This window comes from Coffea arabica, chromosome 4e, assembly GCF_036785885.1.
Source record: "Coffea arabica cultivar ET-39 chromosome 4e, Coffea Arabica ET-39 HiFi, whole genome shotgun sequence".
Lineage (NCBI taxonomy): Eukaryota > Viridiplantae > Streptophyta > Magnoliopsida > Gentianales > Rubiaceae > Coffea > Coffea arabica.
Genome location: NC_092317.1, coordinates 45414395 through 45440904, shown reverse-complemented (window position 1 = coordinate 45440904; position 26510 = coordinate 45414395). Strand labels below are relative to the sequence as shown.

The 26510-nt window shown below is 35.5% G+C and overlaps 1 protein-coding gene and 1 pseudogene across 1 annotated transcript; both read right to left on the bottom strand.

The window, feature by feature from the left end:
• Positions 1-1625: 1625 nt before the first annotated feature.
• Positions 1626-5715, bottom strand: LOC113741061 (galactoside 2-alpha-L-fucosyltransferase-like). Its single transcript, XM_027268549.2, has 2 exons — positions 5532-5715; positions 1626-3097 (listed from the first exon to the last, which is right to left on the bottom strand). Exons 1-2 carry the CDS (start codon positions 5713-5715, stop codon positions 1626-1628), a joined length of 1656 nt encoding a protein of 551 aa, XP_027124350.1.
• Positions 5716-12176: 6461 nt separating this feature from the next.
• LOC113741060 (galactoside 2-alpha-L-fucosyltransferase-like) lies at positions 12177-14485 on the bottom strand (annotated as a pseudogene).
• Between the last annotated feature and the right edge of the window lie 12025 nt (positions 14486-26510).

Sequence of the window (26510 nt, the reverse complement as noted above, 5' to 3'; positions counted from 1 at the left end):
TGTGTTTTACTTGCTACATATATCATCAATCCTCTTCCCAACTTAGCAGTTGGAAATAAAATCCCTTTTGAAGCATTTTTTGGCAAAAGCATAGGAGAGAAAAAATAGGAATGGTATACGCTAACAGCCTTAGTGCAATCCATTATTTTAGAAGAGAACGAAATTCCGACTAGATTGCTTTAATTTTTTTTTATTTTTAAAAAAAGGATGTTCAAGAAATACAATTTTGACTAATTTGATTTGACACCTTTCCCCCATCTTCAAAACGCTAGATATGGGAACAAGCTTAGCTATGTCAATCTCAAATTAAAAATAAATAAAATAAGGACCATTTTTCTAATAATAAATTCATGTTGTGCAAAAGCTTCTTAATTTTGTTATTACTTTCTTAACTTGGCTTGGTAGTACATGTTTCTTAATGCTCAAAATTAAGGACCTCGATTCCCCTCAAAGATTCATGTGATCTGGATCTTATCCTCTCATTTGCTCGACTAAAATAAGGATCATATCATCGTACTAAAATAAGGATCTCATTTGCTCATAAGGATCATATGTGGAGATTGGTTAAATCATACTCCTTTTGACTTTTAGCGCAGTTGGAGCATCAGTGAAATTTTTAAAGAAAAGTTGCAAGGTAGAATTTATAAACTTTCAAAGGCTGTATTGGATAAGACAGCAAAAGTAGGGATTTCATGGGCAAAGAGCTCGACAGGACAAATGCTAAGTTCTCAAATGAAAAGATAATCTCCAATGTGCTTACACTCTCAAAAAATTCAATGCATCATTCTCGTTTTACTATTAATGCATCAATTTCATTATGACAACTTGAATTTTATAGCTGAATGCTGATCCTTAATGTGATTGTGATTTTCGAGCCTGTTTGAGGCCTGTTTCCTTTGTTTGCCAGTTTAAAGTACTACAGTTCCATTACTCAAGTCTCCAGCACATGAATCCCTCCTTAAAAAAAAAAAAAAAAAAAAAAAAAATTAACGTAGAACACTGGTTGCTTGATTAAACTATATAACAACAACCAAATCGTACAAACATTGCAACCATACCTGCCCTAGTTCTGATCTGGTGGAATATGATTCTTAGACTTGTAAGGCGTTAAACATTCAAGACTTTTTCTCTCAGGTACAATGTTCCCAGACTTTGGGAACGCACCGAAAAGCATGCAAATCTTGGCATTGGAAGGCATGCAAAACTAAGCCCCTGACTCTTCTATCAACTTTATTAATGCAAAACCTCCTCCATGTGCACTCAAAAACTTTTTATTACACTAAATGATTTTTTAAGCAAAATAAATAAATTAACTAAATGAATATATGAGTTAAACAACTGGTAGCCCTATGTTCCAATATTTGGGGCACATGAAATCAATTTGAAAAGGATAAAGGTCCTATGTTCCTGGTTAGAACATGCGTAATTTATAATTATAACTAAGAGTTCCTACAGTCTATTTTATACAGGCATGGCTTACTAGAATGGGTTTCAGACGACCCATATTAAAAGAAGCGAACTAAAATCCTACTAGATTACTGTAAGAAACCTGAATATAAAGAGTGAGCATTCCAGAGTTAAAATGTTTTCTGATTGACTGATTGTGCCAGGAATAAACAAAATGGTCACAAGTCTTCATTTCTATCAACAAGTTTTATGCCCTTCTTCCTATCTTCACAATGCTGGACATGTGGAACAAGTTTTCCTGTGTCAATGCCTTTCTTCCTTTTGCAATCGTAAGATGGAGGGGAGTGGAAACAAGGTTCCAATGACACAGCACGCTGACACGGTGGATCTGGGGCCTTAAGCTTTTCAGGCCTATAAAGAATCCATGGCTTCAGACCTCCAAGACTCTGAGCTACATAACCGAAAGTCGAACAAGCACTTGTAACCAACTTATCAGAGAAGCTCAATAGATATATTTCTGCTAAGGCTTTCCTGTCGTGCATCTGCTTCCCAGTTTGTTGATATTTTTCTTGACTTGGCTGGTGTACTTGAATCACTTCTCCTGTGACTGTTGGATGTTGCAAGTACATGTTTCTTATTTGTTCGGAGTACCAAGAGGTTAAAGATGTCATCAGCACAGCTTTAGTCTTGGGTTTTTGATCGTCAAAGGGAATGAATATGGATTTGCTTTGATTGATTCGTGGTAGAAGATGCTCCTTTCGTACACAAGCCAAAATCTGATCTAATACGTAAGGGCCATGATTGCGCCAGTTAAAGATTCTTATCTGGATGCCTATCCTTTCATCTGCTCTGGCTAAATAAGTATCATAATTTCTGGTGATGAGCCCCCAAACAGAGTTGGTTGGATGGTAGAGATATCGACCCAAGTAATGGAAAACCAATTCTTTCTCAGGAAAGAGATTACTTAATTGTTGCTCAAACGATGGGATCAGAAAAAGAGATGGGACAAAATAGATATCTGATTTTATAATCAGCCAAGTTACTTTCTGCAGAATAGATTGGTGCTCATCACAAAAGAAAAGCTGGTCATAATCATTATAGCCACCAACTAGATTGAGAAACACATAAGGTGGAAGGGTTGAAGTTGAATTACCAAGAATGTTGTTTTTCAGCATATTCCCATAGCTCTGAGGAGAGTTCTTACGGAAGGCATTGAACTGACGAGATGTTACAGGGAAATTAGAGGGAAGTGACCAGGAAACCTCAGGAAATGGTTCGCACAAAAGATCAGCAATCTTAGCTCCAGGATCAATGAGTAAGACTCTGTTTGTGAGGAGAGCATAAAGAAAAGCAGATGCCAGAGTAAGTAATCTGTTTCCTAAACCATGAATTGCAGTCCACACAACGTACTTACAATCTGTGGAATTGGTGTATTTGCCTAACTTCATATATTCCAAGGTTCTGTTGTAGGATTCTGTAAATGGTCCACATTTTCTATGCAGGGATTCATATTTTCTTAACCTGTGGATGAGATGGGAAGAAGGCCGGCGCATTTGCTGTTTTTGATACATGACTAATTGATACCTACTTAGACATGAGTTTTCATCTAATCCTTCAGGCAGCAGGCCAGCAAGAAGCTTATCCTTCGGTACCTCAACGCTCTGGGAAGAATTGACTCCCAAAGCATCGTCTGGCAAAAGAAAATGAATCAAAAGAGGAAAAATGAATGAATAAGAATATAAAGCTAAAATCCCAGTAAATGGCTCTAATGTATCACTGTTAGCAAGTTACGTTTGAAGCATCTGATCTCTCTAAACAATATTGATGCTGTTAAACATGAAAGCAAGAAGAAGAAAAGAAAAGAAAACAGGAACCATGAATTTCCTCCAGAAAGACAATCAGATTCATTGATCTTCTAAGAAAACAGAAGTCCTGAATTATAGAAAGCCTAATTGAGTGATTTGTAAGTTCAAAGCAGTTACATCTTGGGTATGTTTTCATAGATTAGATTTGAAGGTTTGATGCATTTGTGACAGGTTAACGGTTGATTACTTAACTAGAGGGAGGTCAAGTTAGACGCTGGTAACAAATCAAACTACTGGTTACTTTTTTGTAAATTATACTGGGGCCCCATAAACTTTGCCATCTGTTACTTCCAAGCCCCCCAAACTAAATATCCAAAAACCTTGCCTCTATATTCTATACCCTATATTTTGTTTGAAATCTTCCCAATATAGCCTATCTTTCATTTTTATTCCCAGTATCACCTATGTTTTTGGCATGACTTCTGTGAAGCAAGATGTAAAGCTAATGTTTTAGGCTTATGCTATTTCCTTGTATAATTTTAGATGTATGGAATTTTAAGAGGCAAATAGAAATGGAAAAGAAACTGAAGAAAGCAAAATCAGAGAAGTAACTAGACAAAATGGACAAAAAAACTAGAAAAATGGAATAGAAAAGGAAAAAATATAATAGTTTGATATAAGCACCATCTGAGATCATATCAAAGTTTTTCATGCAAATGAAAAATGCCTTCATGAAAGCTTGACGGTGTTATCTTTTGTTTTACTTTTTACTGCAATAGATTACTACTATTTTTACTGCAATAAAGTAATATTCCAAGTAAGAAAAGAGATGATGTCAAGATGTTTTTAATAATTCTTTTCGTGTTCAATATATTTGCATAATTGATTTTTGTTAGTTAAGTTTTAAAAAATGGATGCAAATGCACAAAAAGAAAGGCAAAAAAAAAGATGGGGAGAGAAAGGTAAAATACAAAAATAAAGAAAATTTTTTACTATCAACTAATTCAACATATCAAAAAAAATTATAATAACTTTAACTAAGATATCAGGATAACTTCTCCTTAAATACACTAGTATGTAGCAACTTGGTCCCTCTAAAATTTGTTAGGCATGCAAGGACATCAAGTTATAAAAGCTTTGACTTTCATCAAAATTCTATATATAAAAATCATAGAGTTTCTTCCTTTTCCTGTGAAGTGACTTATTAGTACACTTGAAAAACCTTAGCGGATAAATAACAAATAAACTGACCAAACTAGCGCCAGATTCTTACCCAACATTTTCAAATTTGTAGTTCATTGCTCCCTTCAACTTTGTGAAAACACCCTATTTGCCCCCATCTCCCCGTTAAATTTCTCACATTGACCCCTTCAAAATTTAGGAAGTTCATGTCTTTATTACTTTTTCTTTTTGGTAAGTAGAAGGTCTTGAATACAGGATCTTTGACTTACAATTTCTTTTTCTTACCATCCAATCCAATTCTTACTCCCTTACTTCTTAGTACTATAGTATTATTTTTCTTTCCTGTATGTAAGAATTCTAGTACTTTTTTAAAAAAATATTATGGAATGTATTCTAAATTAAATATAGATGTCACTATATGGGGGAAAATGTTTCAACTTTTCTGAATACAGATAGGCTAATTAACTCTATTAGTGATCTACAAGTTAACAATCGCACCCTCAATACGTTGAGTCCATTTCTGGCATGAAGGTACGTAATTCTTGTGTTGCTATGTTAAAGGATGTTAGCCCTTACAACCCAGAATTACAATTTCTTGTTAGCCATTGAACTTATAGATGCAGCATATAATAGAGTAGTATCAATGTACCTGGCCTCCATTCAACCAAAGAAAAAAAAAACACACACACACACACACACACAGAGATCCTAAATCCATGTAACGATGCATACTGCTGCACAAAGTTATAGTATATACACTATATATAATTTTTCTATCCCTCTTCGTATTCTTAGAACTTTTCTAGCTAATTTCATATATAATTTCTAGTATATATAAGATTAACTCTAGATTCTATCTCCTCAGAGAAGTATATGCTTACAAGCTTCTGTAGTTAAAGTTGAAGAAATAATTTGTCTAATACAAGCAGGCAAAAAAAAAACCCTTTGAAATAGAGCCTTGGTTCTAAGAATCAAAGTAAACCTTTTCCTCCATAGTGGAGATGCAGTAGTCAAACACAAGTAGGTTGGAGCCACAATGCAAGATCGAATTGAAATCAAGTGTTTGAGCATCAACATATGGCCAATCAAAGAAACAAAATGCATCTAGTAAGTAGCATATGAAGAAAAGTGAAGTACCATTCTGAGAAGTACTTGTAGAATCAAGACTCCATAAACTATAAGAATACGGGACGCCCTTGAATGCTGAAAGCAAAGCAAATAAGGCGATGAAGAACAAAACGAAAATCCCAAGTGCTTTGATTGGATTGTCGACACATATAGCCCCTGCAGGAACCCTTGAATAAACTGTGTGGCTCGTCATCTGTCGCAGATACTTAGGCAGCTTTTCTATCCAAAATGAAAAATATGGTTCCAAGAGAGATGCAATTTCTAATGTGAGAATAGTATACTTGGTAACTTTTTAAGATGATGAGGTGTTATGAGAATGAAAGATGAAGAAAATCAACCAAAAATTGGGAGAAAAAAGAACTTGCATTCCTGTTGTTCAATTTCGTCTGTACAATCAGCCACTACTGAATTCTATATTTCAAATGCAACATTAGTTTCGTTATTACACCTATTCTATTGATGCCGCAAAATTGAAAGCGTGATCAATGTTGTCAACTAGCTAGTGCGGCTATATACTACTAACACCCCATCAAATTTTTGGAATATTTTTCTACGTGGAGTGATTATGTGGATTTTATTATCTTTCCTACATAAAATAGATAATGAAATCCACGTGGGAAAATTTTTAAAAATATATATTATTTTTTCCATTTTATGGAATAATGACAGGGCAATTATAGTATTAAATAAAATTATTTTAATGAAATTTATAATGCTTAATAATTCTTTCTGATCTCATAAATACTCCCTATAAAACCTCAATTAAAATTTGACTTTTGTAAATTTCTGGATTATTGACTTGTCACTGATTTAAGATATTTCTATATAGGCTTATGGTTAGTGTATTTTGGAGCTAATTATGTTGGTATTTTGCCTGAAGATCAAATCAAATTAAATATACTTGGCACCTGTTTCAAAAGTAGTTGTATAATATGTAGACTTAATTCATCTGATTGTTAAAAATGCCTATTTCATATCAAGTCCTAAGGAATTGGAGTCTCTCCCTTTGAATAAAAAAAATAGAAATTATGCTTTGAAGAGTGCCTGTCACATTAAAATGACTAACTTATATACAATTCGAAAATGAGTACTTAACTTCTTTTTTTTTTACCAATTTGATTTGAAATAACATTTATTTTTGCACAGTAGTGGTCTTAATAGTGGTGTTATATATTTCAAGGAATGGTACTAATCAAAATTGCTCATATCAATAACATTATTGTCTAGTGGTCTGGTTACTGTCTTATTAACGCTATCAACTATTCATGCCATTTCTCAACTTGAAATAAAGACACCAATAGATTACAAGGAGCAAAGTCATTAACCATTAAATCTTAAAAGAAATAGCAAAGAATTTATATAAATAGCAAGCAAAGAACACTGTACATTGGCAGAGCACCACTAAAAGAAATTGACTAAGGTGCAACATACAAAGAGTCTTAAATCCTTAGTGACCATATCCACCTAATAAGATTTGTTCAAAGTGGCCAAAACAAAAACTATAAAAAAAAAAAAAAAAAAATTCTGTTTAAGAGTACAATTATTAGCAATTTCAAATCAAAGATTTCTTGTGTAATAAATTTCTTCATCAACACCAATATATGTGTAGAGTTCTGACAATACGAAAAAATGATTGAATAAAACAAAGCAAAAGCTGTAAACTTTAACCAGCTGCAAATGGAAGAATTAACTAGATCCCTAGATCCTTTGTTAGCACTTGCTTTTGAAGTGGAGAACAATTCTATCATAAAAGAAATCCCTTTAGTGAATAGGGAATGTTTAAAAAGCACCAAATCTAGAAGATAAATTCGAAATTGAAGTCGGTATAGGAGTTCACTACATTTCATGGAAGAAGGTGGAGTGGTGGATGGTTGAGGCAATAGATGTATATAGGACTTTTCTAAACTACCATCCATACGTACAAAATTCAGTGAAACTAGAAAATTTTTAAATCCAAAATTGAAAAATGCATTATTTAAATTTGAGAAAACAGTTATTAACATGTAGACATCCAGGTAAGAAGTGACACACAGTCGTATCTATCATTATTCCTAAATTAATAGGATAGGGACCATGGATTTTTTTGGCAAAATACCTTACTCCTAAATTAATAGGATAGGGACCATGAGAATTATGGAGAGGAACAAAATTCCTTCGGGAAAAAACTGACGCCAGTACCTTCTCGCAGGGAAAGGATAACTTTCACTCAACTAGGAGGGGTTCACCGCGAAAATGCGCGGTAGCTAAATGCCCAGTTATACCCATTTAATTTGTAAATTGTTATAACAGTAGTGGATATGAATGATAAACAAAATATTCAGAGTTGAGTGAAATCTCATACTTAAAAAGCATTTATATTAACATATTTGCATTGCTCAACATAATTCAAATAATGGATCTGCAAATAATCAATTATAAAGCTCTCAAGCATGTCACGGACAGATTGCTACAATAAAGGTAGATTAGCATGGATCCATATGACCATATCCAACTTACTTGCAATCAGCTCTACTTTAGGCAGCTCTTCGTTGGATTATAAGGCTGATCACATGTTCAGATTTCAATTATGCAGCTCTGTCCGCAAAAGGCTGCTTCTTCTATTCAAAGCATTTGCAATATCAAAACCTTGAGAAATTGATATATTATTTTCTGGATTAACCCTTTTTTTTAGGGCAAAGGAGTGATGTCAAACATAAGTCTTATTAAAAATTAAAAACAATACACAACATAAGAGGGAAATATAGACCTAACATCCAAGTAAAAAGAGTATTACTCCTTGTAGCGAATGAATGTACATAAGGCAAGCTGATACTATCTAAATGGATTAGTGTCCTAAGCTTGGAAGGAAGCTCGAATTCTGAAAGAGAATAATATTTTCTTCTTTAAGGGGGAGAGGAACCAGAACATCTGCAACTGGATCTGCCCCTCGATATCGACCATTAACCTTGCATTTCCACTTCAACCGTTAACCTTGCATATCCGCATCTCGACATATGACATATCGACCATTAACTTTCTGTACCGAGTCTTCTATGAATGGCACCCCCTTGTAATGTCAGTATAAATATAAATTTTACGCTAACAGGTTTAAATATGGTATACATGATTCCCATCATAATTTTAAGTTCTGTCTCTATGCATGCATCCGATCTCGCCAGTGTTTAAAAAAAAAAATTACACTAAGAGTACGCACCAAAAAAAAAAAAATCGATTCCTTATTTTCTGTACTGTGCCATAGACTCTAGCTTACCATATTACCACAAATTTCTTTACGTCTTGGACTTCCATATTCTATCACCCTCCTTTGCCACCAAAAGAATTCGAAAATCAAATATTCATGTCAAACAAAACTAAACAAATGAGGCATGTCTCAAGTTTTAAACAAGGGTAAATTACTTATTACCCCCTTGTGGTTTTACATAATACCAGATGACTCCCCTAAAGTTTAAAATAGCAACATAATTCCCATGTAATTTTATGTAAAGTGAAAAATGGACGGAACGTACAATCAGTCACGACATTTGTACCAAACACGCTAAAATCTTAATATTCACGTAATCCTTTTATGATTTGTATAAATATTCACTTTACCCCCTATGATTTTTGCATATATCCGCATAATCTCCCTACACATTTATACAAGATAGTTAAGTCGTCGATTGATTTAATATTTAAATAAGGGCGCTATTAGTATTTCAACTAACGGCGTTACATAGGTTATTTTCTGTTAAGTTTCCACTTTATATAAATAAGGGAGTGAAATAGACATTTTGAAACGTTAGGCGATTTATGTGGCAATGGACAAAATTACAGGGGTTTGTATATAATTTAACCTTTAAACAAGGGGAGAACACAAGATAACATCAAAACACTCTTAAGAGGTAAACTTTTTTTTTGAAAGATTTCCTCAGTTCTTCCTAATACATGTCAAGCCACAAGTTATCAATCACGTGAATTATAAAGCACTCCTACCATACATTAAAATGAAATAAAGCAATGACAAAATAGCAACTGAAAAAGTGTGATACAAATACTGTAAAGAGGCATTAACTTCAAAATTCACAAATAAAACAAATCCATAAAAGAATTCAAAGAAGCCACTTATCCAGGTAGGAAAATGAATTTCCTAAGTGGCATTAAGGGTAGGTAGAGTTTGTGGGAGGGAGAAGATTTGGAGGGACGTGGGTAGGTTGAGTTAAGAAGGTGAGGAAGAGGATAATGAAAAGTATGTAAATGTTAAGGAGAAGTGCCACAAAGAGGGAGAACGTGTGGAAGGATTAGAAATATTGGTCAACAACAATCAATGGTTGTTGGTTGGTGTGTAGTAGTTGCAACAGTAATTAGATGTGATTAGAATATTGAAAATGATCAAAATTATGTCATTTTGAGTTAGATTTCATCAGAAGTAATGGTCAAAACTGATAAAAGAGTTAGAAATATACGTTTTAAAAAGTAAAAGAGCTTAAAGTATATGAATGATAGTTGAAAAACTAAAAGTGTACAAGGTTAATAGTTCGAAGCTCAACCAGTTTTTTGCCCTTTAGAATTACCAAAAGCCTGTGGTTTTTGATTAAAAAAACAAAACCATTAACTAGTCTATCATATTTATGCCAATGTTTTGAAACTCGGACCGTTGATTGAACCAGTGAAGTGTTTGGGTCGAGGTCCAACCAGACGGACCGGTTCAACCCTTGTTCAATAAATTTTTTCAAAAATAATTTATATAAATATATATGCCCAACAAAATAAGACATGCATTGGACTAATTTAAGACTTTATATGATGAAAACTTTAATAATTTCAAAGAATTTGGATTTTCACAAATAAAATTTTAAAATTATAAGTTGAAATAAATAAATTTTATCTCAATCTTAATTGAATTTACCAAAAAAATAATCTTATATCCAACCCAAAAATACCACAATATTCTAAAATTATACAAAATTCATGTCTATGGGAATTAGACATTGTGAGTTTAAATTTTAAATCACATTTTTGATATTTAAAGATTGCAACTTAAAAAAAAAAAGAAAATTGGAGCTTGAAGGAAGTTAGGAAAATGGAAAATAGAGATACAAACTTGATATGAGGCAAAAAATGAGAAGAAAGTGAGTGGATGTGGCATTTAATAATTAGTCTTTAATGGTAAGAAAAACCTATTCTTTTTTTTAATTTCTTTCAACTTAATAGACAAAAACAAAAAAATCGCTAGTTCAACGGTTCAATCCGGTTTTAAGTCTAGTTAACCCAAAATATGAATCGGACTGAATCTACAACCGGTTTGCAGTCCAACCAATCGAACAGGCCAATCCGGTCCAGTTTTCAAAACATTGATTTATGCAGCCCACCTTGTGCACGTACATCTCATGCAATTTTAAAGAGATTCAACGGTTGACTTTAGGCCATGCAATTAAATATCAAATTGGAGTATAAAATGACCAACTGTGAAATATGTAACAAAATGAATGAGTTTGAAGAATATAATTTGTAATGGATGATTTTGCAAATGATTTAATAAACTAAATTCCTTGTTCATCTAAAAAACATGAACAACATTTTGTGATCTTAGAACATAATCTAACATAGCAATAAGCCTGAAGGTAAAAATCCAAAGAAACTTAGTTGGTTTTTCAATAAGGAAACGAGCAAAAATGAAATTAAACAAAGTAATAAATGGCAACACAAACATTTACAGCAAACAGATTTTCAATGGACATGGATAACCTAATACGACTGCCATTATTGATCTAACGTATGCGAGTCTCTAAGCACTCGTCCAAATCCTATGTTCTTTATGGCTCTACTATTTTTCTTTAGATACTAAAAGAGCGTAATAATTAATTAATTAAATCCATTTTGAAGTTTAAGCATGCAAATTTTTGCATATGTAGACTGAAACTTTAACTCATCTAGACATCGTCCCACAAAAAAAGAATGAAAGAAAGAAGAGAAATAAGTCCAAGTGCATTCAACCACTATTCATCACGTTCCACAAACATAAATAACAATAACAATAATAACAAATAATAATAATAATAATAATAATAATATAGCAGCCACAACAACAACAATAATAGTCATCATCATGATGACAACAAACAATAATAATAACAACAATAATATTAATATCAACCGTATTGATAATGATAATAATAAAATGCACTAAGCAGAGAGGGGAGGGTTGGGTTGAATGATATGAAAGAGGGATTGCAAGGAGGAGATCCTGAATTTAACCCCTCCCACTTACCCGAAAAAAACACTAAGTAATTGCAATGAAAGAAAAGAGAAATGAAATATGGTAGGAGAAGAAGTTTAGCTAAACAAAACTGATAATCACCACCCATGTTTAATAAATCTACTTTTCACTTTACCATATTTGGGATATCAGTAAGTATGTTAACAAGAAGTTGTAAAGGTGGATTTTATAAACATAAAAGTCTGTATGGGCGTAAATAGGAAACATGGGGAGTTGATGGGCAAATAGTACATTTGGAAGTTTAGCTAATCACTGTTTTCTTTGTTTGCAGCGTTTGAAGCCGTTTTGCAGAGTTGGAATACTACATTGGCAGTTTATCCACTAGATTACAGCAACAAATGAGACTAATCAAGAGCAAATGAGGTCTGATTGTATTGGAATGGAAATGAATGCAATGGTCACAAACTGTTATCTCTAGCAACAAGTTTAAGGCCCCAGCTACTATCTTCACAGGCTGGACAATAGGGGAATGTTTACTAGTGTGCATCCCTCCCTTCCTTTTGCAATCATAAGTTGGAGCTGCATGGACACAGGGTTCCATTGACACAGCACGCTGACACGGTGGATCTGGTGCGGTATGATTCTGAGGCTTGTACATTATCCATGGATTCAGACCTCCAAGACTTGGAGCAACATAACCAAAAGTTGACCATGCGCTTGTCACCAACTTATCTGTCATGCTCAGTAGATAAATTTCTGCCAATGCTTTCATGTTGTGCATCTGTGTCTCAGTTTGTTGATACTCTTCATGACTTGGCTGGTATATTTCAATTACTTCTTCTGTTACAGTTGGATGTTCCCAGTACATGTTTCGTACTTGTTCGGAGTGCCATGAGCTCAAAGATGTCATCAAGATGGCTGTAGTCTTATTAGGTCTCCTATGTAGGACGGTCGGAGGTTCTTTCTCGTTGATTTGTGGCAGTAAATTCTCCTTCATTACAGAAGCCAAAATCTGATCCAAGACATGCTTAAAAGGACCAGTTCCTGTTTCGAGGGCTCTTATCTGAATGCCTATCTTTTCATCTGCTTTGGCCAAGTAAGTGTTGTAATACCTAGTAATTAACCCCCAGCACAGTTGGTTGGATGAAAGAGATACTAGCCTAAGTAATGGAATACAGCTCCTTTCTCAGGAAAGAGATCATTCAGTTCTTGCTCAAAAGACGGCATCAAAAAGAGATATGGAATAAAATAGTTATTTGATTTCAAAATCAGCCAAGCCACATCTTTGAGAATATTCTGTTCTTGATCACGGAAGAAAAGCATGTCATCTTTATCATAGTCATGAGCTAGATGGAGATAGATAAAAGATGGCAGTGAAGACAGAGTTGAATTGTGCAAAACATTATTGTTTTTCAGCAAATTACCATAGCTCTCAGGAGATTTTTTTTTATCAAAGCTTTGATCTGCGATGGGGAAATCAGAGGGAAGTAACCAGGAAACCCCAGGAAATAGGTCGCAAGCAGCACTCTATTAAGATCAGGCATGTAACCACCAGGATCAACAAGTAGCACTCTATTTGTTAAAAGAGCATAAAGGAAAGCAGAAGCCAAAGTAATCATCTTGTTTCCTAAACCACTATAAGAAATCCACACAAGATAGTTTCAACCTGTGTAACTGATGTTGTATTGGCCTAACTTCAGATATTCCACAGATCTGTTGTAGGACTCCGTGAATGGTCCACATCGTTTATGCAAGGCTTCATAGTCACGTAATCTAAAGATAAGATGGGAAGAAGGCTACCCTGTTCTTTGTTTGCGGTACAAGACAGACTGGTACCTGCTTAAACATGAGTTTTCATCTAATCCTTCAGGTAGAAGACCCCACCAAGAAGCTTATCCTGATGTACCTCAACAGGCTTGAATATTGTCTCCCCCAACCATGTTCTATTTCGCAAATTAAACCTGAAGCAGCATATGGCAAAGGATAGTCACAAGAAATGATTTATCCCTCTGAGAGTCTATACTGAGCCTTCGCAGTGTAATGAGCTCAAGGAAATATGAAAAATTAACATAGATCAGATCAAAATAAGTTAAAGCAACATTGTCGGCAAAAGGCAATCAGAGTCGATAACCTTCTGAAGCAACTTGTGTCAATGAACTGCAGACAGGCTAGCAAATGAATACTATGTAAAAGCAATCAATAAGCATCTACATTAAACAAATGAGTACATTACATATCACATCTTATCTAAAATAAACTGAAGACACATTCTTGTTCTTCCTTTTTTTTTATCTTTTTGCTTTTTGTGGTTCCATTTCCTTATGGTTTCAGGCTTTCAGCTTTAGATTCTCCTTTCTGCATCTGAGATACTATTACTACACTTTGTCCCAAAAAAGCACCAGTTAGTCTCTTAAAAGTCAATTTGATTGAAGTCTAGACTCTAACTCGCTTTAATTTCATTTAGTACCTTTTAACTTTGGAGATGAACTATGACTGAATTCCAAAATAGTCCTATAAGAATTGGAAATGATGTTGTACCTTTTCCAAAAGGTTTGAAATCCAGAAGCCTGGCTTCAGAAGATGAAGGGCTCTTTAATGCAGAGAACAAAACAAATAATCCCAAGAAGCAGATGACGAAAATCACATACATTTTGATTGGATTCCCACAGCATCTTGCTTCTAGACCCCTCAAAATGGTGTAGTTCTGAGGACCTTCATGGGACTTTATTTGATCATCAGTGATGAAGTTGCTCTTCAACTTTGTCATTTCTAACAAATCCATTATGCAAATCAAGAAATGGGTAAGACTGGAGAGAGGAATGCAATGTGTAATCTCGCCAGAAGATCCTTGGGTTTAAATCAAAACACAGGAATTGTTAAGATATAAGGGGAGATTAGTTATTTAATCTGGATTTAAGTCCAGATCGTCTAGATATATTGCTTGTTTAATCTGGGTTTAATGCTAGGAAAGTGTTAAGTTACCGTTAATATGGGCGGGCAATAGACAAGGCTGTTAAAATATGAATTTTAGTGTCCTTTTAAACAATTTTCCTTTTCCACTTTTACTCCTTTACCTTTCAATCTCAAGGCAATTTAGATCTTAAAGTTTCTTTTACAAATTAATCGGTGCCTATGTAGAAAATGACAATTTTAAATTGACCTAAGATTTCTACGTTAATTCTAAATTTATAACAAATTTTACATCAACGAAATCACTAAAATTATGTGTTCAAGATATACTACGGCAATCAAGGCTTTTATTGCAATTAAGGGACTAGAATGATCCTTTAAACAAAGTTTGAGGACTTAATAGGACTATTGAAAAAAAAATTTTGAGGAATTTTCCAAAAGGTTATGGCCTTCATAGACTTAAAAAATATTTGAGGTAGAATATTGCAATTTTCCATAGAAATTTTGACCAAGATCCAAGGTTCCGATATAAATTTTTTTTAAGGACAAAAACCAACTGCATATTTATAACCAAGATACCAACGTGTGCTTAAGATTGTGTTTGACATTTTAAAAGACTAACATATTCTAAGTTAGATTGAAAATCCGTTTTGTTGTTTTTTTCTTTGCACTAGTTATACTTGTAAAAACTATGTATTAAATATAAAAGCTAACATAAATCTGACATCATTATAATTGACAAGAGATATTAAGATTCTTAAATTAAACAGAGACATTTATGCCTCATATACAATAATCAATGAAATTATTTTTCTTGTGGAAAGTCGACACAAATTGGTCAATAAAGATCAATGTTCTTGGAATTCAGTTAAATATTTTGTAATACTGCTTAAAAAGATATTGATCCACATCGCAACAAATTACAATTAGAGTTATCAGAACTCTTCATTTTTAGACCAAAATTTTATGGATCATACAAATTAGAATTCAAACGGAATATCTCCCAAAATATATGTATTCAAGCTAATGTGTGAAGCCAATAAGTATTACCCAAATTAGATTCGTAAAACAAAAGCATAATACAGGTTCCACAAAGGAATAATATAAGGAAACAAGGCTCTATTTGATCACATTTCTAGATCAAAGTCTTAATGTTTTTGAATTACAAATCAAAGTAGATAAAACTTATACAAGAATAAAGGATTCAACTACAATTTTGATAACATAAGGGCCCAAAATCTATTTCCCAAAGTTATTTCTTTTCTTCCTCTTTTACTCTCTCATTTCTTCTTGGACGAACTTCACTTTGCGTCTTCGAACTTGTATCACTTTTCTACTTTGCACCTTAAACTTCAATTTTGGATACTAATTAACCTAAACTCTCAATTTTGTCCCGTTTTGAGTCTAGTCAACGACAACTTATAAAAATTAATGGCAGACAGGACTCAAACAAATCATTAATAATATGCTAAAAGTAATCAAAAGGTGCCAAGGTATCAAAGCAAAAATAAAACAATATATTATCATTAATTTGTGCCCTATTTTATCTCGTTAATTTTGCTAACAATGTTAATAATTGAGACCATACAAATAAATGATAATGTGCTAAAATTGGTCAAAAAATCTAGGAGATCATAGTTGGAATAAAAATGATACATAGTCATTAATTTTCACCACCATTTATCTCATTAATTTTGCAAACATAATCATTGATTAGATTTAAATGAGATAAACTTAAAAGTTTAGGATGTAAAGTATCGAAAATTAAGTATTTAAAGTGCAAAGTGTCGAAAATTGAACTTTAAGGACAAAGTCAAAAAGTCATACAAGTTTAGAGGTGTAAAGTGGAGTTAATCCTTTCTTCTTTTCCGCTCATTTACTTCTTTGTTTCAAACTCGTTCAAGGTTCTTTTCATTGGTCTCAAACAAATGAGTATGAAGCACGCCTTACGATCACAGAGACCAGAGTGATGTATAATGGCTAATCTATTATTCTATGAAGTCTCGACCACCTAGATTTCATCTGGTTCAAAAAAAAAAAATACAGTAATGGATTATTAATCACATGTCATCCTTGCTCTGTTGCTCTTAACATATGGGATAATATATTCCAAATCCCCAATTTAGTTATATGAGTTGACAAATTCAAATTTATATCCAAATTATATGAATTTACATCAAATGTAATAAAAACTATATGAATCGATTTGAACTAGACAAAACTTAACTTGTGAGGCCCTTATCGACCCCCCACCGCACAATTTTTATCTAAACTAGTCTCTATATTTAAACAGTCATTAAATTCACACATTGTCTTGTATCAGAATAATCACTTAATTAATCTGATAATTGATTGTTAACTTCTTTACCTTCCCAAAATATTTTCTTGCATTCATGCTTGTAATGCCCATTCTTGGTACAGTTTATAATTATTTCTAATTGTCTTCTTTTCTTTAGAAGTAATATTCAGATTATTTCCTTTTCTTAGAACTTGTATTATGATTGTTCTTGAACTCTAGAGCTGAATTCTGCTGATCTTCAATGTCAGCTCTGTTGCATTTGCACAAACATCCTCAGCACAATCTGCAAATTCTTGCAGCTTTAATTGACTTCTGATCTGCAAATACTTGTGAACACAATGCACATTCATCGCTGCTTTGAGGCCTTTGGTTTTAGTATTTGGCTTAGTTACTCGATTAATTTTTCCAACTGTGCAGGCAGGCTATGCAACAACCTCATCTCTTTCCAAGCAAAGTCATGGTAGCATTCAAGGTTTATCTAACCTGGGTTGCAACTATGGTGTTAGATGAGATTCTTGAACCATGGCATTTAATGCTACTACAAAACAGGAATTGGGAACCAAAGCCAACCCTGTTTCCTTCCTTTGTCCGTTTTAGCTACAATAGTTCCAGTACTCCGATGTCCAGCATTTGAAGCCCTTTTGCAAAACTGGCACACTTTACACTAAACTGGCCTGGACACTATTCTTAGTATAAGAAGAAAGCTGATATCCCACTGGATTAGAGTGACTGTATTGACTGATTCAGCTAAGAAATGTAGAGGAAAGTACGGAAAGAAAAGGAAGGGAGAAGAACGTGAGAGGGAAGTGGGGGATAGAGATCATGCAGAGGGAAGAAACTGAATTTGTTGTATCTGATTGCATGCCTTCTTCACGTCCCCCTTAGGCTTATTTATACAAGATCTCCCTCTAGATCCTTCTATGCCTAACCAACCTCTCAACAAAATGATCATGCATGCATGCATGCCGTGTAGCAAATATCTGACTAACTAACTACCTGAAATGCTAACTAACTTCCTAAAAAGGAAAGCATGGCAGATACATTTCTGCTGAAAATATCTAGTGAAAATATCTAGGGTCATTACAACACCTCCCCCTTAAGAATCCTAGTCACTAGGATTGAGTTAGAAATTTAGAAACTGTGATTGTATCACCGTGACATCCTCCCAAGTTGAGTCTTCAGTGCCTATGTTCAACCATTTGATCAACACTTGAGTCACCTTCTGTCTCTTCCTCATGATTTCATGAGTAGCAATCACACTTTCAGGGGCAATTTTAAACTGTCCATCCGCAGTAGTCAAGGGTAGCTCCTGAGTCACAACATGATTCTTTGCAGAGGGTTTAAGCAAGGAGACATGGAAGGTAGGATGTATCAAAGAGCTAGCCGGTAACTCCAGTCTGTAGGCTGCATTCCCAACCTTCTGAAGGACCTTGTACGGGCCATAATACTTGGAAGATAACTTCAGATTCTTTCTGACTGCCACTGAAGTTTGTCTGTAAGGCTGCAGTTTCAAATAAACCCAATCTCCCACCTGAAAACTCCTTTCAATTCTGTCCTTGTCAGCAAACTGCTTCATTCGATTTTGAGCTTTGATTAGATTTCCCTTCAGCAATTCATTCCATTTCCTTCTGCCTCCTAGCCATTGTTCCACAGCAGCTATTGGAGTTTCTAAGGCATTGAGGCCTAATTGAGAGGGTGGATAACCATATAGAGCCTGAAAAGGAGTCATCTTCAAGGCTGTGTGATGGTTGGTGTTGTACCACCATTCAGTAGCTGCTAGTACGGTCTTCCATTTGTGAGGTTGTTGGAAACGAAAACACCTCAAGTATGTCTCCACACACCTGTTCAGCCTTTCTGTCTGCCCATCTGTCTGAGGATGGTAGGCAGTGGAGTAGTGCAGCTCAGTACCTAGCTTCCCAAATAGCTCCTGCCAGAACATGCTAGTAAACAACCTATCCCTGTCTGATACAATGCACAGAGGTAATCCGTGCAGCTTATAGATGTTATCAAAATACAAGTTAGCCACTAACTGTGCTGTATACTAAGATGGTAGTGCTAAGAGATGACAGTACTTGGTGAACCTGTCAATGACAACTAGTATCCCTTCATATCCTTGAGATTTGGGTAATCCCACTATGAAGTCCATTGAGATATGCTGCCATGCTTGCTCAGGGACAGGTAGGGGTTGCAGTAAGCCTGGTGTCTTGCAATTTTCTACATTGCTCCTTTTACAAACATTACATTGCTGCACCCACCCTTCTACTTCTGTCTTCATCCCTGGCCAGAAGAATGGCCCCTTCAACCTTTGATAAGTTCTCAGATTGCCTGAATGTCCCCCAATGTGAGAGTCATGAAAGCAGGCTATCAGCTTCTGTCTCAAGTTCCCTGATGCTCAATGTACACCCTGCCTTTATGCCTAAGGAATCCCCCAATAAAAGAGTAATTTGGAAGAGAGTCAGGTGTAATAGTCAGGGTTTCAGTTAGCTTAGTCACTGTACTATCTCCTTGGTAACTTTCCAGGACTTCAGACACCCATGCAGGTTTCATGACTGAGATGCTGCGTGTAGAGCTGTCTTCTTCATAGCCTCTTCTGGACAGTGCATCAGCCACAAGATTTTCCTTCCCCTTCTTGTACTGGATTTCATAATCCAGTCCTAACAACTTAGTAAGCCACTTTTGCTAAAGGGGGGTAGTTATCTTCTGCTGCAGTAGGTATTTTAGACTCTGGTGATCTGTTTTGATAATGAAATGATTTCCCAACAAGTAATGCCTCCACTTAGACACAGCTATGATAAGGGACAACAGTTCCTTCTCATATATTGATAACCCCAAATTCTTAGGCCCCAAAGCTTGACTGAGATAGGCAATAGGTCTCCCTTGCTGCATGAGTACTGCTCCTATGGCCTTATGATTAGCATCTATTTCTAGAACAAAAGGTAAGGAAAAATTAGGAAGTGTCAGGACTGGTGTGCTACTCATCAGCTGTTTAAGTTTTTGGAAGGCTAGCTCAGCAGGTTCACTCCACTGGAAATTTTCCTTCTTCAACAACTCAGTAAGTGGCTTGGCAATGAGTCCATATCCTCTCACGAACCTCCTGTAGTAGCCTGTAAGTTCCAGAAATCCTCTCAGAGCCTTAACTGATATAGGTGTAGGCTAGTCCAACATGCTCTTGATTTTTGAGGGGTCTGCCTGTACTCTATCTCCACTGATAATGTGTCACAAATACTCTACTTGAGACTGTCCAAAGATGCATTTGGAGATCTTGGCAAATAGGAAATGAGATCTGAGTGTTTCTAGGACAGTTTTGAGGTGTAAAAGATGAGTGTCTAGATCCGGACTGTACACAAGGATGTTGAGAATAGGTATTTTGGGAGGAAAACATCTAGTCACTGTATTATGAATGACTAACTAGTATTTAAAGGAGTACAAACCTAACAAACTATTTACAAAAATACCCTTACTAATTTATTATCTACAAGAATACTTATATTCTCTTAACACTCCCCCTCAAGTTGGAGCATATATATATCATAAGCACCCAACTTGTTACAAATGTATTTCACCCTAGAGCTCCCTAAACTCTTGGTAAACAAATCAGGCAGTTGATCTACAGACGATACATGAGATGTCTTGATGACTCCATCAAGCAATTTCTCTCGAATGAAATGACAATCAATTTCAATATGTTTTGTCCTTTTATGAAACACTGGATTAGACGCAATATGAACAGCCGCCTGATTATTACACACTAAATTCATAGGCTGTTTATGCTCAAACCCAATTTCAAGTAACATGCTTTTCAACCAAACCAACTCACACACAATGTGAGGCATAGCGCAGTATTCAGATTCTGCACTTGATTTGGAGACAACTGTTTGCTTCTTACTCTTCCACGACACTAAATTATCACCAACAAATACAAAATATCCTGTGGTCGATCTTAGATCTGACGTAGAACCAGTCCAATCTGCATCACTGTATCCTTCAATATGAGTGTGTCCATGATTTTGATACAGCAACCCTTTTTCAGTAGCACTCTTAAGATACCTGAGAATCCGTATAACAACATCCTAATAACTAGTACGAGAGGTCTCAAGAAATTGATTCACGACACTCACTGGAAACAAAATGTCAGGTCTCGTTACAGTGAGATAATTTAATTTACCCACAAGTTTTCGATATTGCCTAAGATCATCTAGTAATGCACCTTAATCTCCTACTAATTTCACATTAGGATCCATAGGAGTATCCACAAGTCGGCAACCTAACATCCCAACTTCATTCAGCATATCAAGTACATATTTTCTTTGACATAAATAAATTCCATATTTAGATCGAACTACCTCAATACCTAGAAAATACTGTAAATGACCTAAATCTTTTGTCTGAAAGTTTGCCTGCATATTGGATTTAAGTTTCTGGATCCGCACAATATCATCACCTGTAATCACAATATCATCCACATAAACAACTAATAAAATCTTACCAGCATTAGAATGCCGATAAAATATAGAGTGATCTACTCCACATCTTGTCAGACCGAACTCCATGATAACACTACTAAACCGGTCAAACCAAATCTTAGGAGACTGTTTCAATCCATATAAGGATTTTTTCAAGCGACAAACCAACCGCGAATTCTCTCCCTGAACAACAAAGTCAGGAGGTTGTTCCATATATACCTCTTTTTCCAAATCTCCATATAGAAATGCATTTTTCATATCCAACTGATGCAATGGCCAATTATAAGTTGCTGCCAAAGAGATAAGAAGACGAACCGAGGTAATCTTTGCAACAGGAGAAAATGTTTCTAAGTAGTCTATTTCATACACCTAAGTAAATCTTTTAGTTACCAGACGAGCCTTCAATCGATCAATAGAATCATTAGACTGCACTTTTATAATGTACACCCATTTACGACCGATAACAAACTTATCAGAAGGAAGAAGGACAAGATCCCAAGTACCATTTTGTTCCAATGTAGATATCTCTTCTTGCATAGCTAATCTCCAACCAGGATGATTAAGAGCATGGGTAATAGACTTAGGAATGGAGACAGAATCATGTGAAGCAACAAAAGAAAAATATGACATAGAAAAATGAGAATAAGAAACAAAATTAGAAATAAGATGAGAAGTACAATGAGTTTGTTTGGATAAGAGTTTATTTGCATGATTTATTTGAGATAATTACTGTATCACTTTTTGTGATGTGATATATGTGAGATAAAAAGGTGATTGAGAAGATAAAAATGTAGTTGAAATTTGTGAAGTAAATTTTTTTTATTTGAAATCAAGTCTATCCAAACAAATCCAATGCCTCCTACCTTTGCGTAAAGCAATATGAAGATCTAACTCAGAGGAGGGCGTCAAACCTGGATTTGAAGATTGAGAGTTAATTGGTGAAATGCGTGGCATATCAGGAGCTTTCTCAATCATGGAACGACGAGAATAAACTTGAAAATTAGGACGAGATAATCGAGCTATGGAATATGGTGGACTCGATAACTCAGGTAATAAAGCGAAAGGGACTGGTAAAACAGGAAAGAAAAAAGAGGGACACTGGTCTAATTCACAAGACATACCGTGTTTCATAAAAGATGGAGTGGATTCAAAGAAAATAACATCAACACAAGTAAAAAATTGAATGAAAACTAGACTGTAACATTTATACCTTTTTTGCACTCGTACGTATCCTAAGAAAATACACTTAATAGCACGAGGATCTAATTTATCCATCCCGGGAGCAAGCTGATGAACAAAACACACACATCCAAAAATATGAGAAGGTAATTTAAACACAGGTTCATGAGAAAAAAGAATGGAATGAGGTAATTGGCCACCAAGAATATTAGATGGCATGCGATTAATTAAATAACATGCAGTTAGAACTGCATCACTCCAAAATTGTTTGGACACATTCATGTGCAACAAAAGTGTTCGAGCAATCTCGATTAAATGTCCAATTTTTTTTTCAGCAACTCCATTCTATTGTGGAGTGTGAGGACAAAAGAACTGATGAATAATATCGGACTTAGTCATAAAGGTATTAAAAGGAGTGAAAAAATATTCTTTCGCGTTATCACTGTGAAATATACGTATAGGCACATCAAATTGATTCTTTATTTCTGTAACAAATGCACAAAAAATGGAATATAGTTCTGAACGATATTTCATTAAATAAAACCATGTAATTCTGGAAAAATCATCAACAAAGATTACAAAATATTTAAAACCTAACGTTGAAGTGACTCGACTAGGACTCCAAATATCAGAATGAACTAACAAAAAGGATTCAGAAACCTGTTTATTGACTGTATGAGCAAAAGAAACATGATGATACTTTCTTAACTGACAAGACTCACATTCTAACGAAGACAACTGACTCAAAGTAGGAACCAACTTTTTCAAATTTTGTAAAGACGGATGACCCAAACGACAGTAAATTTCAAGAGGAGAAATAGTAGCAAGACATGCAATCGGACCATTGGAGTTGAGAAAATAAAGACAATTATGCTCATGCCCTCCACCAATCGTCCTCTTTGTCTTCAAATTCTGAATGACAACAAAATCAGGAGAAAAAGTAACTAAACACTATAGAGATTTAGTGAGCTTACTAACAGACATTAGATTAAATGGCAAATTGGGTACGTAAAGAACAGAAGACAGCGGAAGAGATGGGTTAATTTCTACAATGCCTAGTCCATCAGCTAATGTAACATGAGAAAAGGAAGTAGACTCTTGAAAATTAGAAAAATTTTTAGTGGTACCTGACATATGATCAGTAGCGCCGGAGTCAATAATCCATGAGTCAAAATTAGAGGATGTGGAGAGACAAGCCATAGCATTACCTTTTTGTGCTAAAGAAGCAGAGGGAAGAGATGCGTGATTTGTAACTTGGTACTGTAGGAATTTAACATAATCTTTCTCGAATATAGTAAAAGTCTTCTGGGACCCATGTGCTGAAGAACTTGATTCAGCTTGGTCAGTGGTAACCGCATTAGCAAAACTTTCAGCCATAGCGAATAGTACTTCAAACAAAAAAATAGTCAAAATTTGCGATGAACAGTACCTTTGAACAGTAATACGTGAATAGTACTTTGAACAGTACGCGTGAACAGTAACACGATGAACAGAATCACATGAACAGCACGCGATGACCAATATCGTGTGAACAAGACTTTTGCTAGATGTTTAACCCTAACCCTAAGACTTTTGCTCTGATACCATGAGAATAGGTATTTTGGGAGGAAAATATCTAGTCACTATATTATGAGTGACCAACTAGTATTTATAGGAGTATAAATCTAACAAACTATTTACAAGAATACCCTTACTAATTTATTATCTACAAGAAGACTTATATTCTCTTAACAGATATCATCAAAGAATAATAGCACAAATTTCCTCAGCTAAGGTTCGAATACATGGTTCATTAGGCTTTGGAAGGTTGCAGGTGCATTGGTAAGACCAAATGGCATGACAGTGAACTCATACAGTCCAAAGTGAGTTTTGAAGGCAGTTTTTGGAATGTCAGCAAGGAACATTTTGATCTGATGGTAACCAGCTCTTAGATCAATCTTAGAGAAGAGCTTAGCTCCATACAGTTCATCGATTAAATCATCAATGATTGGTATTGGAAATTTATCCTTGATAGTCAGGTCATTTAGTTGTCTGTAATCAACACAAAATCTCCAAGTTCCATCTTTCTTTTTCACCAATAGAACTGGAGATGCAAACGAACTATGGCTAAGCTGAATAATGCCACTAATGAGCATGTCTTTTACCTGCTTTTCTATTTCATTTTTCTGGTTGTGAAGGTACCTATAAGGTGCTAACTTGAGTGGTTTGGCATTTGGCACTAAGGGAATTTGGTGGTCACAGTTTCTGGAAGGGGGAAGGGATTTTGGTTCTCCAAATACATCCTTGTAGTCTGCAAGTAAAGCATCTAGGGATTGTTGAAAATTAATATCCAACTGAGTTACAGTGTTGTTCCATTCATCTTCAGTCCACAGGCATGCTTCCAAATTCTGGTGCTCAGTCCCTCTTTCTCAGAATTATTTCTAGGAAATTTGAGAACGGCCTCCTTAGACTCCCCTTGTAGCAAGATCCTTTCCCCTTTCTCATCAAATGTCATGTTCAACTGCCTGAAGTCAAAGGTGATGGGGTTGTGTGCAGCCATCCAGTCTATTCCTATAATCATATCATAAGGCTCCAAGTTAATGATAAACATGTCATGAGTGACTTGTTTACCTTGCATGTCCGAGCTCATGTTTGGAATCATCTTGTTACAGGTCAAGTACTCCGATCCCCATTGGCTACCTTGACTTGAAAGGTTTGATAGACTGAACTATCCCTGGATAGAGTTGAGCCACAGTATTTTTGACAAAGCTATGAGTACTTCCTCCATCCACCAGAATTGATAGGCGAGTTCCTTTGAACAGCCCTTGCAGTTTGATGGTATTGTAAGTCATCTTCCTCGTTAGTGCATGTATTGCCATTTCCACTCCTTTGGCAAATTGTCCTTTGGTACTCAATCACCTCTCATTTCTCAAAATCATCAGGACTATCTTCTATTGCTACAATCAGATAGATCTCTTTCTATCTGCACTGGTGGTCTAGACCAAACTTTTCCCCACACTTGTAGCAAAGATGGTGTTCCCTCCTGTACTACAGTTCTGTTGGTGTGGTTCTCTTGAAGTTCTGAGGTGACTCTTTCTTGACAGCATTGGCAATGACAGGTTTGGTATGCGGCATAGTGTACTGAGCAGCAGTCTGTGTGGTACTCCCCAAGGCAATGGCCTTCTGATGAGGTTTGTGCTTCCTGTGGTAGGCTTCAAAGGCATTCTCCTGCAGTTTGGCCAACTCAAATGCTTTGGATAATGTCTTAGGATTGTGAGTTTTCACCATTGATCTCAATTCATCTGGCAGTCCACTCAAAAAGCAGGAAATGTAATAGTTTTCTGGGAGTTGTGGGGCTCGAATCATTACCTCTGATAGCAGCTCTTCAAATTTTTCTTGATAGGCTAGGACTGTGGAGGAGAGTTGCAACGTATTAAATTCCTCCACTGGATCCATTTGTCCTAAGGCTCCAAACCTCTTACACAATTCTCCAGAGAACTCCTCCCAATCCACCTTGTTACCCCTAGTAGACCTGAATCCTTGATACCACACTTCAGCCCTCTCCTCTAAGTGGAATTCTGCCAACTCCATCCACTGCTCCCTGGGAATGTGTAGAAGCTGGAAATACTTCTGAAGTTTCCTGATCCACTCCCTCGGATTGTCTCCTCTAAATGCTAGAATTTCCAATTTATGTGTGCTAGCATAGAAGGTACTCCTGACATTCCTCTCTCCTTGCTCCCTATTCACCATTTCTGAGCTCCTAGAGTGACTTACCTCTGGAGAACCTAATATTCCTTTCTCCTGATTTCCACGGTTCAAATTGGAGAGCTGCTGAGAAATGGCTGCCATGGACGCATCGAGCTTATTGCTTAGCTCAACACTTACTGGATCCAACCTATCCTCCATGCTTTGCTTGTCTACTGCCATGGATTCCAGAATTCCTTGAATCCTGTTGTCTTGCT

What these genes read in the sequence shown, in the direction of transcription:
- LOC113741061 (XM_027268549.2), bottom strand. Translation starts at nt 5,715, where the DNA reads ATGACGAGCCACACAGTTTATTCAAGGGTTCCTGCAGGGGCTATATGT. An exon ending in TACAAGTACTTCTCAGAATG is followed by an intron (nt 3,098 to 5,531) that starts GTACTTCACTTT and finishes TTCTTTTGCCAG; the next exon opens with ACGATGCTTTGGGAGTCAAT.